Source organism: Mastomys coucha, unplaced genomic scaffold (assembly GCF_008632895.1).
Source record: "Mastomys coucha isolate ucsf_1 unplaced genomic scaffold, UCSF_Mcou_1 pScaffold15, whole genome shotgun sequence".
NCBI classification, from domain to species: Eukaryota; Metazoa; Chordata; class Mammalia; order Rodentia; family Muridae; genus Mastomys; species Mastomys coucha.
In genome coordinates, this window is record NW_022196897.1 from 88,261,206 (window position 1) to 88,274,530 (window position 13,325).

Here is a 13,325-nt window from a genome sequence, read left to right on the forward strand (position 1 = left end):
ACACTTGTGTGAAGTCCAATTGGCAGAAGAGACGTCTCAAAAATTGCATGAGAACTATCTGAAGTTCCAGTCTATAGTGTAGAACAGGGATTCATTATTTGTATCACTTCCCACGAGGCCAAATTAAGACCCATGGTGAGAATTTCAGAAATAGAATATTCTTCTTTTAAGATCCTCTCCAAATCTAACCATTTGTGACTTTAATGGCCAGCTCTTGGGAACTCAAGCCCTGTGATATTCTTCACAATTGAAGGTGGCCAACCAATATCATTCCCTAGGAGTTCAGAGTATGATATCTCTGCCAGAAGCCACAGGCATGTGACCCCATGAACCTCAAATGCAAGCGAGAACGGAACAGGAAGAGAGACATAGAAGAGGTCTTTCCACCTTTCTCCAAAGAGGACGCATATACCATAGAGACATGCCTCATAATCATTTTCATGTCAACACCGTCCTTTGCAAGGAAGAGCGGTCCATTTAAAAAAAAAATAGTATAATAAACCAAGAAAATCAGGAAGAAATGAAGAGACCCAATTACTTGACCAATGCCAAAGCAACAGACTTGATTTGAATACTCCCAAAGATTGCCAATTATGTCGTCATGATGCACATGGGAATATGAAATAATAGAAACCCAAAATACCCGGATAAGCGGAGAAAGCTGAAGCCATCAATAAAATTCCAAATGCAACAATCAATGAGATTCCTTTTGCCAGTTATCAAGAAAGCCCAGTAACAATTCAAGAAGAAACACAGCCGCAGAGCCCCATTCCTTCCCATGGGTTGTTCTATGAAGATGTATTATACAAGTCCACAGATACAAACAGCATTTTCCTTATTCTGACATTTCTCCCCTACAGCCACCCACCACAGCATGATATTTATCATTGTGATGGAATAACCATAGTAGAACATCATCAGGGTTTCCTTAGATGATTACAAGGATACACACACAAACACACACACACACACACACACACACACACACATCCATTTCCCCATTTCTGCAGAGATAATGCCTATTTAGAAATATGGTCATATTATCTGTCAATATAGATTAATAAATGAAGAATTTCCTATTACCTTCCATTATTAGAAACCAGTGGTTGTCAACCTTCCTGATGCTGCAATCCTTTAATACAGCTCCTCATGTTGTGGTGATCCCTAACCATAAAATTATTTTCATTGTTACTTCACAACTGTATTTTTGTTTCTGTTATGAATCGTAATGTGAATATCTGTGCTTTCTGATGGTTTTAGGTGACCCTTGTGGAAGGGTCATTCAAACTCCGAATAGGTCTCAACTCACAGGTTGAGAACTGCTGTTATATACTGTTTCCCTTTCTCAACTCCCTAGGACAAAGCTGCCAAGTCAAAATACTTGAAAGCTAATGACCATATATCCCTGGTTGCCAAAGTGAAAGTAAGGCATTTAGGATCTACTAGGTCCATGGGTCTTTGTGGCCACTGAAAATATCAGACCCTGGCGTCAGCAAGGATGCTGTCTATATATGGCAGTGAACATCTATCTTCCTTAACACCTCTCTGAAGACAGGTGATCAGCAAAAAATATGAGAGTTTACCTGTAGTTGCTGTCGTTGTAGGCTCCTGAGTCTGAGTCGTGGATTGTGAATTAGCAAACCAAGACCATATCCAATTATTTTGTTTCTGAGCTGTTGCATGGTTTTTTGAGTACACAGTTGAGGCAACTAGATTAATTATGAAAATAGTGTTTAGTGAGATTTGCCTGTGTTCTCTGTCCTAATAGAATATCTCTATTATAGAATGAGGATTTCAAAAGGGAAGTTGAGGCCACTTTTATATTTCCAGACTCCTACCATCTAGCAGGATCCCAGGACAGCATGAAGAAGGCAGATTAGGACATGAATTCAGTGCTTCTCAACTTCTACTCAACCCCCCTTAATCATGTCCAGAGCCAACTCAAGCAACAAAGTAACTGTGATGGAGAGAGATCTGCTCTTCTCTTGATGGCATCATTCAGCCACGATCTGGAGGTCTTCAGTGCAGCAGAGCTTACAATGGTTTCCGTTAATGTATCTTCAGAGATTCTTTGAGGATGCTTTCATCTTTTCTGTCTGTTCAGCATTGTACCCAGGTAGTCTGTGACAACTGGCGTTTCGAGGCTCCACCCACACTCATCAACACAACTTAAACTTTATAGTGAGGCAAGAATTTTGTAGCGGGTGTGTACCTAAAATGTTGTCAGTAGATAAAACTTTCTCCAGGACCCGTCTATCATTTCCCCACATAGAGATGACAAAAGCAAAGAATTGTTGAACTCTATGTAAGTTAGAGAAAAGATAACATTTTGTAATTAAAAAAATAATTCATTTGACTTTCAAGTTGGACTGGTTTCCAGAATGTTCCCCCATAGTAACAAAATAGCAAATACTACTGGGATAATTGTCTGAATCAGCTGGGGTTTTGAAAGAGAAAATGTTTTAGATCAAACGCTTCTCTGAAAATCTAGGTTATGGTCTCCACATACTGCAGGTGATTCTTGCATACCATGGGGAAGCTACTGGATCCCATGTGAACTCCAGTTTAGAATCGGATCACACATAACAAATGCTAAAGATCACATTCATGAGAGCAGAGACAGAAGGTAGCTACGATGCTCCCAGGAAGGTACCCACAAGAGACTACAGACTACCCCCTGTGGAAGACTGCACTGAGGATGTACAGTTTCTGACCCTCACCTGAAGTACCACAGAAAAATGAGCTAAGGAAAAATGGACATACAGAAGACAAAATGAGCAGTATGTCACCTTCCTAAGAGGGGGTGTAGGAGAGGAGACAGGAGGAGACAGTGAAAGAAGTGTCAGACTAGGCATGAGTTTTCAATTTGCCCCACCCAAGTAAGGTCATGCAAGATGGAAAACAAATTATTCACTTGACACCCAGAAGACAGGAAGTAGAGCTTTCCAAGGCAGGAGCCTATTTCCTAAATTAGTTTAGGCTTCTTGATTCCAGAGAATTCCAGATGACCAATACGAAGAAACTGATGACATACCTCCAGGCAGTCTCTTCCAAAAATAACATTTATAATAGGCAGCCAGCGGGATAACCCAAGCCTACTATGGAGCCTGTTGTTCTTGCTAGCTTTCCCTGTTGCCACCCACTGAGCACCCTTAAGGAAGGGATGAGCTGGATAAGCCAGGCACAGCTTCTTCCATGTCCTTAGCCAGCCCAGCTCTTGACCTATGCTCCCTGCCTGCTAATCTTCATCCACTCCCTCTCACTGTGTCTCAAAGCTCCACCCAACAGTGATAAGTAAGCCTTGGGAAGCTCCTCCGTGGACTTAAAAGGTAGGATTCTATTCAGAAGCTCAGAGAGCCTAACTCTACCGTGCTACATGCTACATTCAAGTAAATTTAAGCCGGTAGGCAAACTGGCCTCTCTTCCACACCCATTAAAAAGAACTAAGTAAGTCACATGATCTGTAAAAAAGGAAAGCCAAAGCTCCTTTCTCCTTAATCCTGAGGTAGGTTTTAGTTCAGGCACTCCTTCTCTTTGATTTCTGGGCTAGGATGCTGTATCCATGACGGAGGACCCACCTTTGACCCTCATAAACTACAGCAGTGTTTGGAGCAGAGAAGACACACGAGGTGGAGTGAATGGATGAAAACCTCACTGACCCTGGTTTCTTCTTGATATTTATTCTGACCATAGAGGAAATGACTGGGAGGGCATGGGAAGCCTGAACTGATAGACCTTGTGGATTGATGGAGTACTTGTGCATATGTGGAGGCCACAGGTTGACATCAAGATGTTTTCCTTGATTGCTGTCCACCTTAGTTTTTGAGCTACAATCTCTCACTGCACCTGAATTTGGCTAGACTGGCTAGGCAGTAAGCTACAAGGTTCCTCCTGTTTCTGCCTCCCTTATTATTAGAATTGCAGATGCATGCTGCCGTGCTCAACCCTGGGACTCTGAGTATTAGAATGGATCTGGTAGAAAATTAGCACCTTAAGATGGATTCACTGACTGGCCGGCTTGTATGGGGAAGGAGTAGTGCTTAGAGAATGGGCTAAGGATGCTAATATAATTGGCCAATTATCTCTCTTCAAGCACATGTGAAACTCCCACCCCACACAGGTTGGGACTCCAGCTGCACTCAATCTCCACATGACAGATTTTGTCCGAGGGTGTTCTTTTCGGGTGGGAAATAGGACTTTAGGTAAGACCTGTTCTGCTTCCTTATCAGACTACTAATTACTGTACTTGCCAACATCTGTCAAAACTGCACAACTCAATGGAAAGTACATCAGACATAGTTGCATCAAAGGACGGGGAACCCAAGTAGCTTCACATAGCTAGCAATAGCACCTGCCTGCTCTGCAGAAGCCTCTTTGGAGAGGTATTTCCCAGGACACTACAGACAACAGGTGACAAATCATCAGAGAGGGTGTGAGAAGCTTGTGTAGCTTTGCCTCATGTGGATAGATGGAGTCTGTGTGCTTATGCATGTGTGGAAGCTGGGGGTTGACATAAAGATGTTGTCCTGATGGCTGTCCACCTTAGATTTTGAGACAGGAATCCTCATTGAAGCTGGACCTCACTGATTTGACTGGGCTGGCTACACAGCAAGCTCTAGGTCTTCCCCTGTCTCTGTCTAGTATAATATGACAGATGCATACTGTCATCCTCAACTTGTTATGTAGATGCTGGGGATCAAAAAACTCAGGTCCTCGTGTGCTTGCCCGGCAAGCACTTTACCTATTGAGCTGTCTCCAAACCCCCAGAATCTGATGAGGAATTCTATTTTATTTTTTTGGAAAGGCTTCAAGGAATTTTCCAGGAATGACTGGACTCCTGCACCTGTTCATATCACCCTTTCCCCACACTCAGCAACTTGATAACAGAAATCTAAAACACTGTTAAGTGAGTTCAGCTTACATCCGAGTGCTATGGAGGCCTCCTGGCTTCTGGATGACAACAGAATTAAAAAGAGCCCTATCTTGAATATTCTCAAGCCAGTACATTCCTGTCAAACTGTGAAAAAGCCAGAGTTCCACCGCTCTGAGTTTCAGCCAGGAAATGAGAAAGTCCACACCATACTAGAAGACCCAATGAAGGCTTAGCTGCCCTTTTTGGGTCTGAGTAATCCTCCGCAGAAGGAGCCCAGGCATCTAAAACCTCGTTCTAAAACAACTATAGAGGAAGTACAGAGAGGGAAGTGGGGGAGATAAGAAGCTCTGAGCACCTTCCTAACAGAGCTCAGCTGCACAAACCTACAGTTACTCAGTGCTGCGTGGGCCACCTCCCCTGCTGTTACCCACAGATACCCAAAGTGCCTTAGGGTCTTCCCCCACAGACTGCCATCCAGAACTCTGCAGCTGGCAGAAGGTGATCAGAAAAAAAAAACAAAAAACAAAAAAAAAAAACCTCCCTTTTGGTTCCTTGGGAAATAAAAAGCATGGTTTGAAAATTAGAGCTAAGAATGTGGATATTACACAATCAGAACCCTAGGAATGGATCTTTTAAGGCATTAATGGAGTGTACACTCTACTGTCCTGACTTTAAGAGAACAGTTTTCTCTATAGTGGAAAATGACAAGAATAAAACAAGCAACACCACAAATTATTTCCGCAACAGATCTAAGGCATTGTTAAGTCCTTGAGAGCACAAGAAAAGTGGCACCTTCCCGAGGAAACCCTTCCAATGTGGCATTCCTTATCCCAAGGCAAGAGGTTCAGAGGTGAAGATGGAGATGTGAAGGGGAGTAGAAGCTAGTGCACAATGACCAGGAGCACGGACAGGAACAAGAGTCAAACTCCCTAAATGATCTCACCCACAGCCAGATGCCTAGGGGTGGCAGAAAACAGCCCCTGGAGTGTGCATTACTCACAGGGCCACTGCCATTCTGTCAAAGAACTACTAGAGGAAAACCCAGGATTCTGTTCTCCTTACTGGTGGCCAAGGTGCTCCTGATTAAGAAGGTGTCATCCTGGTCTCCCGTAGGCTGTGCGGTGGGAAGGTAGGTGTGGAAAATGTAGCCTTCTGAGGTGCTCTTCTCAATGGTGGATCCACTGCTGACATCATCATCTATAGTGTTTGAGGCATCAATGTCTTCTTGGTGTGTTCTATACTCGCCCTTCTTGCTGTAGCGGGTACCATCACGGTTGACAATAGCTGAAGGAGATACAGAAGCAACTTTAGAACTTCATAGCCACCATATCTCGAATATAGGAAAGATAATGGATTGTCTTATAATACGATGGTAAAGCTACTTTCTTTTGCTTTAAAAAAATCTGTCTGTCTGGTGCACATATAGAGTTTGTGAGATGTTGAAAGTGTTCATCCCCCTCACTTACTTTGGAAAGGAGAAGGAGAAAGTTCAAGTATCAGGGAGTCCCCACATTTGAATCTGAGCTTTGAATAGCTTTTTTGTTGTTGTTGGTTTTGGTTTTGGTTTTTCAGGACAGGGTTTCTCTGTGCAGCCCTGGCTGTCCTGGAACTCACTCTGTAGACCAGGCTGGCCTCAAACTCAGAAATTTGCCTGTCTCTGCCTCCCAAGTGCTGGGATTAAAGGCATGCACCACCACTGCCCGGCTAGCTTTGAATAGCTTTAGTAACCCTATGAGCTTCAGGTTTTTTCCTTAGTAAAGGAATGGCCCAGCCTTCTGGATGGGGTTATCATGAGCTTCACATGATTCATTGTTATTAGCACTCAGCATAGTAGTCAAAATAAGAAGAGGCTCAATAAGTAATACTTCTCCCATCTTATACAGTACCTTCTGAAATATGTGTACATTTTGCCACTATTAATTCCATCAAAACCCAGAAAGGATTTGAAATAGTAGTCGTATAACCTCCACACACAAAAAAAGCTTATATTTGCAATCTGTTAGAAAGATTCTTTTTAAAAGGTAACTTTTGTCAGCTTAATCAATCCCCCATTTCTAGCTAGAAAACTGGTTTGTCTAAATATTGACAGAGCTTCAGCCATCTTCAAAGGAATTCAACCTTAAAATTAACAAACATTATATATATATATATATATATATATATATTCATGCCTGAGAGAGAGAGAGAGAGAGAGAGAGAGAGAGAGAGATCAGAATGTTTGGTTTAATAAGAAAGTGACCAGAATGAACCAGAGGAGAAAAAGTAAAAATGAAATCAATTCATTATCCATCCTTAAAACACATTTTCTGGCTTGATCCTCAGCACTTGCTACACACGGCTACCTACGTGTGCACTGTGCTGGAAATTGTTTTCGCTGAATTGTGTGTGAGGTACTAAGATTCCTTTGTTTCACTTACCTAGCTTACTTAAATGAAACTCTCATTGGAAAAATTTCAACATCTCAGCTACCCTGAACTCCAAGCCAAGGCAATTTATATTGTCTTTTAATTTAAAAATATTTACTTAATATTTGTGAGTGTTTCTATATGAGTTTATATGTACCATGTGTGTAGACATCCACAGAGGCTGGGAGACTGTGTTAGATTTTCTTGAACTGGAGTTACAGGGAGTTGTAATCATCTGTGTTGGTGCTGGGAATTGAACCCAGGCTGTATGCAAACACAATTAATACTCTTAAAACCAAGACATCTTTCCAACCCCCAGGCAATTTACAAAGAATGGGGGTTTATTTGGATTATGGCACTTGAGTTTAGGCTGAGAAGCCAAGAACAATGTCTGATAGGGATCTGCTGCGAGTCCACACATTGCATCCTATGGCCAAGGGCATCACACGGAGACACAGCAAGTGAGCCAGCTCAGACCTCTCTTCCTCTTATAAAGCTACTGATGTCATCAGGCATCACCCTCTTTACCCCATCCAGTCCTAACTACTCCTCGAGGACCTCAATTCCATTTACTCTTAAGGTGTGACATCTGGAGTTAAGTTTTTGACACATGAGTTCTTGGTGGGTGCAGGGCAGAGGAGTAAGAGTGACACATATTCAAACCATGTTATTGATAAAACTTCTGTAAATCTGGACTTTGGAGGAAATTTTTAGAAACCATGGAAACTGAGCATTTCCTAAGCATCTGATATGGGCCAGGCATGAGACACATTAGAGTTGCATGATTATTCTTATATGTGGTATCGTTATACATAAGAGAAAACCAAAGCTTAATAAAGTTGTTGCTCTAATATTCCATGGTAGCTTTTGGGATGTGAAGCATCCTGTGGCTGCTTCAGGCACAGGCCCAGTGAGAGGCTGGATCTACAGAGTCTGGGAAGGCATCCCTACTGCTGCCACAGTGTCCACATCCTCTGCTGGGGGCTGGCTCCAAGGAAGCAGAAGGAGAAAGCAGCCTTTTTCTATTTTCTAAAGTTATCCTTCCTCCCAATGAGACAGGGCACAGAGCAAAACCCCTAAGGTTTCTAAGGTTACCTACTGGAAAGCCCTGAGGAGGATTTCCCATCTTCTACACTGGCACATGTAATTTTCTATAGATGATCTGAGGTGGGTGTGGCACGAATGTTATTGAAACACACATCAGGAAGCCTGTGTCCTTCATAATCGTGTACATCAGTTATACAACCAGGGAATTCCCAAGTGGAAATCTCCAACCCTGAGACTCCTTTTCTCTCTGTTAGAACAGAGCACAGCTCAGGCACATGGCCTTCTACAACTGTAAGTTGAAAATATTATTTACTTTTTCTTGCACTTTAAATTGATTTTTTTAGGGTTGCACTCAATTTATGACAAGTGATACTGGTTGTTCATTTGCAGTCTCTTGAAAAACAAATGTATTTTAAGCAGGAGAGAGTCAACCACAAGGAAAAAATCAAGTAAACTATAGTGCTGTGGAATACACCGATGGGTTTACAAAATGTAGAAGTGTGTTTCAAATAACTGATGTTTTAAGAATGAGGGATAGGGTAAATCCGAGAACAGTTTCAAGCCAGCATTGGAAAGGGGAATGGGATGTGGAATCACAGCTGTTTTTCCCTTAGGGATACAACTTAATAGCCTATGCAAATATTAACAATAGAGGACATGTCAGATGCCTTCCTCAAGACTAAGACAAATCACCAGAAACGAGAAGGGGTACGTACTTATGGTAACTGGTCCTTCGAAGGAATTGGGTAGGTCGGTGACTGATGTGCAGTCTTCTTCAAGAGGAGCTGTGAGGAAGGAAAACAAAGATATGAAATAAAAATAAATAAGTTAAAAAAACTTCACAGCTTTTGTATTCTATTAGTCAGTTATACTAACATTTACTCTAATTTGTGCTAAATACCTTTCTTTCCTGAAATTTGGTAAATCCAAAAGTGAAACACTTTTGTAATGTGCTTTTCCAATCTTATTTAACTTCAAAAGTTTCAATAAGCTTACTATCCCCACCCCAGCAACTTCATCCACTAAGAAAGGCATGCATTCTAGGTCAGGTGTGTTGACACTTGCAATCCCAGAGCTGGGAAAAACACACTAGGTTATCCCAGGGCAGTGGGAGGCAGGCATTCTTTGTCTGCACTGGAGCAAGTCTGATGTTTCCTGTTTAACTACAAATAAGATAGACATAGGCCCTTATCTAACTAGGTATACTATTAGAGACAATTCTAAAACTCTTATCAATTAAAAAAGAAATGTGTAATCATTGTGAAAAAAGTTAAAATGAGGGCATGCATAGACTATCACAAAAAAATAATTTATAATCCCAGATAACAACTTGGGTGATGAGAAACTGGTGAACACATGCAATCAACATGAACACTGGAAGACTCTGAAGATTAAAACATTACCAGTGGATTTACCTGATAATCAAAATATTTAGTAAGTAACAAATCCCCAGGCTTCACTAATTTGGCTAATATTTATAAGTGCTTCTCCATGTGCAGGGCTTCTCAGTGTCCAGCTAGGTCTGGCCACTGGGCACTCATGCTGTCTTAGCATATATCATTTGGCTCCTATTCTTTTGTCTTCTATTTATCTTCTACCCCAATCCCTTCTCTATAATTCCATGCTATGATTTGGGCTAGCTGATCACCCACAGGCGTTTCTAGTAGCCTTCTGGCCAGTACTGCCTGATACCCTCAGAAGCCAGGACCTGAGTCTTATCTTTCATGTTATTTCCTAAATCCTAAAAGCAGACAATGTCGACTTAACTACCACCCCAGTCATGCCCCAATGCTTGGTGCCCTTCAGTGACTACAGAGCTCTTGAACCCCAGAGAGCTATAAGGTAGTGTTGCTTTAATGTGAAGGTTGGTTCCCTTTGTGTGCTCTAGGGCTACCCCCTTGTTTGTTCTTCTGAAACACAGGCTGTTCTTACAGGCTGTTCTCTTGTAGCCATCCTTCCTCAGCCTCCTGAGGGCTGGGGTGACAAGAGCATTGCCAAGAGACTCAGCTGGATACCAGTTTTTATAATGTGCATTTCCACTAAAATGTTAAATGAAAATTTGTTAGGTTAGTTTCTTCTAGAGTTGCTTTCTGACAAAGATGAAAGAAGAATGATATTAATTGTTGGGTGGATACATACAGACAGGTGTGGAAGTTTGGAGGGACAGAGGCAGACAACTGGCAGACAACGGTCACAAGGGAGGCAGATCACAAGCATTTTTAAGTTCCCTGTCATAAACGGTTGCACACTCAGAACACAGGCAGAAGCAAGTAGGTGGGCAAATAAGTAGTGGTTGTTTATTAGTAACTAGAAGGCAAATATAAAGAGACAGGTTTCTTTTTTTAATCTAATAAGTTCTTTGAAAACATAAGATGTGATAGCTGTAGGCATTCAATAGTAGAAAAGTGGGTTTTAGGAAAACCACTCTTGTAAAAGTTGCTAGGAGAAAATTAAAAGAACCTGTAAATGAACAAGTTGCCACCGGCAAGGCCAGGGTTCCATCCCTTCCTGACACCTGTCACCAGTGCATATCAGCTTTGCATTTCTTCCTCATGTGCACTATGATCTAAAATTCTCTTGCGCACTTTGCTTTGTGGCAATTCATATGATTCTCATACTCCTCCCTGCCCCCACCTCCTGCTTGCCAACACGACACAAAGATGTGTGGACTCTCCAAAATGAATACTAAGTTCATCTGCTTTGGCCAAAATACTGTGAGAGAAACAGAGACTCAACATATATTTGTCAAATGAGAGGAAAAGAGAGGAAAGATCTCAATTCTCTAAGAAAGCACATCTAACATGTTAGCTCCTAAAATGGTCCACAAATATCAGCAGAGGCCTGTGGATACGCTTGGAAAGTGATGCTCTGAGTAGTGATTAGAGGATATGGGTTCATCCACTTTTTCTAAGGGCCCTTCAACATATGGAGACCAGGTCATAGAAGAAAAAGGGCAGCCAAAAGATGAACCTGTTCCTATCCCTGATTCTAAGGAATTCACAAGGTCTAAGAAAAAAATATTTCTCCAACTCTTTATTCCTTAAAAATATTCTTTGAATCCCCTTATGTAAGCGTAAGGACAATGTAAGCTATTGGAGATATTTGGGGGGAGGGGTATTATTCTCTTTGTCTTGGGTCTGAACCAATCTGTGAGATGTTTCTGGTATCCAAATGTGGAGCATCCCCAGAAATGAGCCTGTGAAATTTCCTGGAACAAAATTGCAATGGATGGGGCATGTCAACAACACTGAGGCTGGTCTGTCAATGATGAGTGTCTACACAGAGCCTCCTCATGCTCCATTTCACCTACAATTTCATACACTAGTTAAATCTGGCCAGAATGCCAAGATGCATGGTGACCCAAATATGTAGTTACTGTATTCATTCATGTCCGTGTCCACTCATGTGACCTCATTAGATGGAACTTCAGTCTCTTAAGCAAGGCACTGTTGTGAGTATCCCTGAGCTCATATGGGTTTGTTGAATAAATACCAAGCTGGGATTCCCTGGGGTTGTATTCTCAGAATGGTTGCCTCCACTGACTCCAAAGGGCTAAGTTAATAATTATTCAGTTTTGGTGCCAAGCTCTGGGTGCCAGTTAGAAAGGTCCTCCCTCCAGGCTTGATATCTTGTAGGTGTTCCATGAATAAATTTTCCAACAGTTCTCAAATATATGAGTGAATGAACAAGTCACAAATGTAAAATCTACTCCTTAATTCTACGATACAAAGAAAATGAGACATCTTACTGAAAGCAAGCTTTAAATCATGAACATGGATTTATCAGTCGTCTGTGTCACTTCACCACAAGTCACAACGCTCATTCATGTCAGGTCTTAGATACTGAGAGATGAGGCAGGAAAAAAAATCACAAAGCCTTTTCTTCAAGCTTCCTTATTTTTCATTGGGAAGCCATAGAAATATGAGCAGGGTTTCAAGCTTGTAGAAGTTATCCGCAATGGTGTGAATTGCTGCTTCCTCTCCCTCTTGCAGGTTTATGGGGCTCCCTTTCCCTGAGATCTCATGGCCTAGCAGTCCTTGGGCTAGGTCGAATCTAAAACTCTTTCCAAGACATTCTTGGCAGGGAGCTGGACATTGCCAGGATCTTTAGCTCACTTCATGCTCCTGCATCCAGGATATGCAATATGCATTGCATGTTTATTTATTCCCATCTCTCCTTTCTGTATTATTATTATTGCTTCAAGAAGATTATTAATTCCTTTAAGACAAGAAACATAGTTTCTGGTTCTTTCTTACCCCCAATATAGTTAGTCCAATAGTGGGAAGATACTACTGATAAATATTGTCTTTGAACTTAAAGGGAAATTATAAAAGCTCATCAACATCAAGTCCATGTGGAAAATAGAAAAAAAGTGGGGAGGAACACTATATTTTTTAATGTTACTACTTTTAACAATCATTTGGGTATGAAGCAGATCTCTAGTATTTCTCCTGGTTTTCAATTAACTAATACCTGCCACTCTAAGGAGAAGAGCATTCATCAATACCGAGGACTCCTCCCTGTGCTAGGGATAGACCCAAACTCATGGGCATCAGAAAGGGTATGAAGAAGAGGCGCAGTAGCTGCTTGCCTGGATCACTTCAACTCTTGGCCATAAAACAGTATGTGTTTTTGCCTGTTTCAATTACGTTTCTCAGAATCTTAACTCAAAGTGACACCAACTTGTAAAACACCCGAGACTGTGTGGGAACAGAGCCGTGTGATTTATTGCACACATTCACTGGACAAGATTCAGCAGGAGAAGCAAAGCCAGAACCCAGCAACTGTGAGCAGCAGGAGGATTACATCAAGATGAGTCTTTGCCACCTGTCCAACCCCTTCTTTCCTAACCCTGTGCACAAAGATAGAAGATGTTAGACCCAGGTTGCTCTTTGCCTACTTCCTGTTTATCCATTTGAGCTTTGGGTCATGTTACTGTTTGGGTCAGTGCCCTGTATGGTTTCGGGTGGACACTCCCCATTTTGATCAAACTCCATGTG

At 41.8% G+C, this 13,325-nt stretch overlaps 1 protein-coding gene across 11 annotated transcripts in view; it reads right to left on the reverse strand.

The window, feature by feature from the left end:
• Cd44 (CD44 molecule (Indian blood group)) overlaps positions 1-13,325 on the reverse strand; it is an 86,847-nt gene that overhangs the window by 33,925 nt on the left and 39,597 nt on the right. For 7 of the 11 annotated variants that reach the window (XM_031371165.1, XM_031371166.1, XM_031371169.1 and 4 more), the window contains exons 4-5: positions 9,042-9,110; positions 5,936-6,157 (exon numbers count right to left, since the gene is read on the reverse strand). In XM_031371165.1, coding sequence (XP_031227025.1) covers positions 5,936-6,157; positions 9,042-9,110 — 291 coding nt within the window. Of the gene's footprint in view, positions 1-1,583; positions 1,710-5,935; positions 6,158-9,041; positions 9,111-13,325 lie in introns of all 11 variants that reach the window. The other 4 variants (XM_031371163.1, XM_031371164.1, XM_031371168.1 and 1 more) reach the window with 1 other exon arrangement.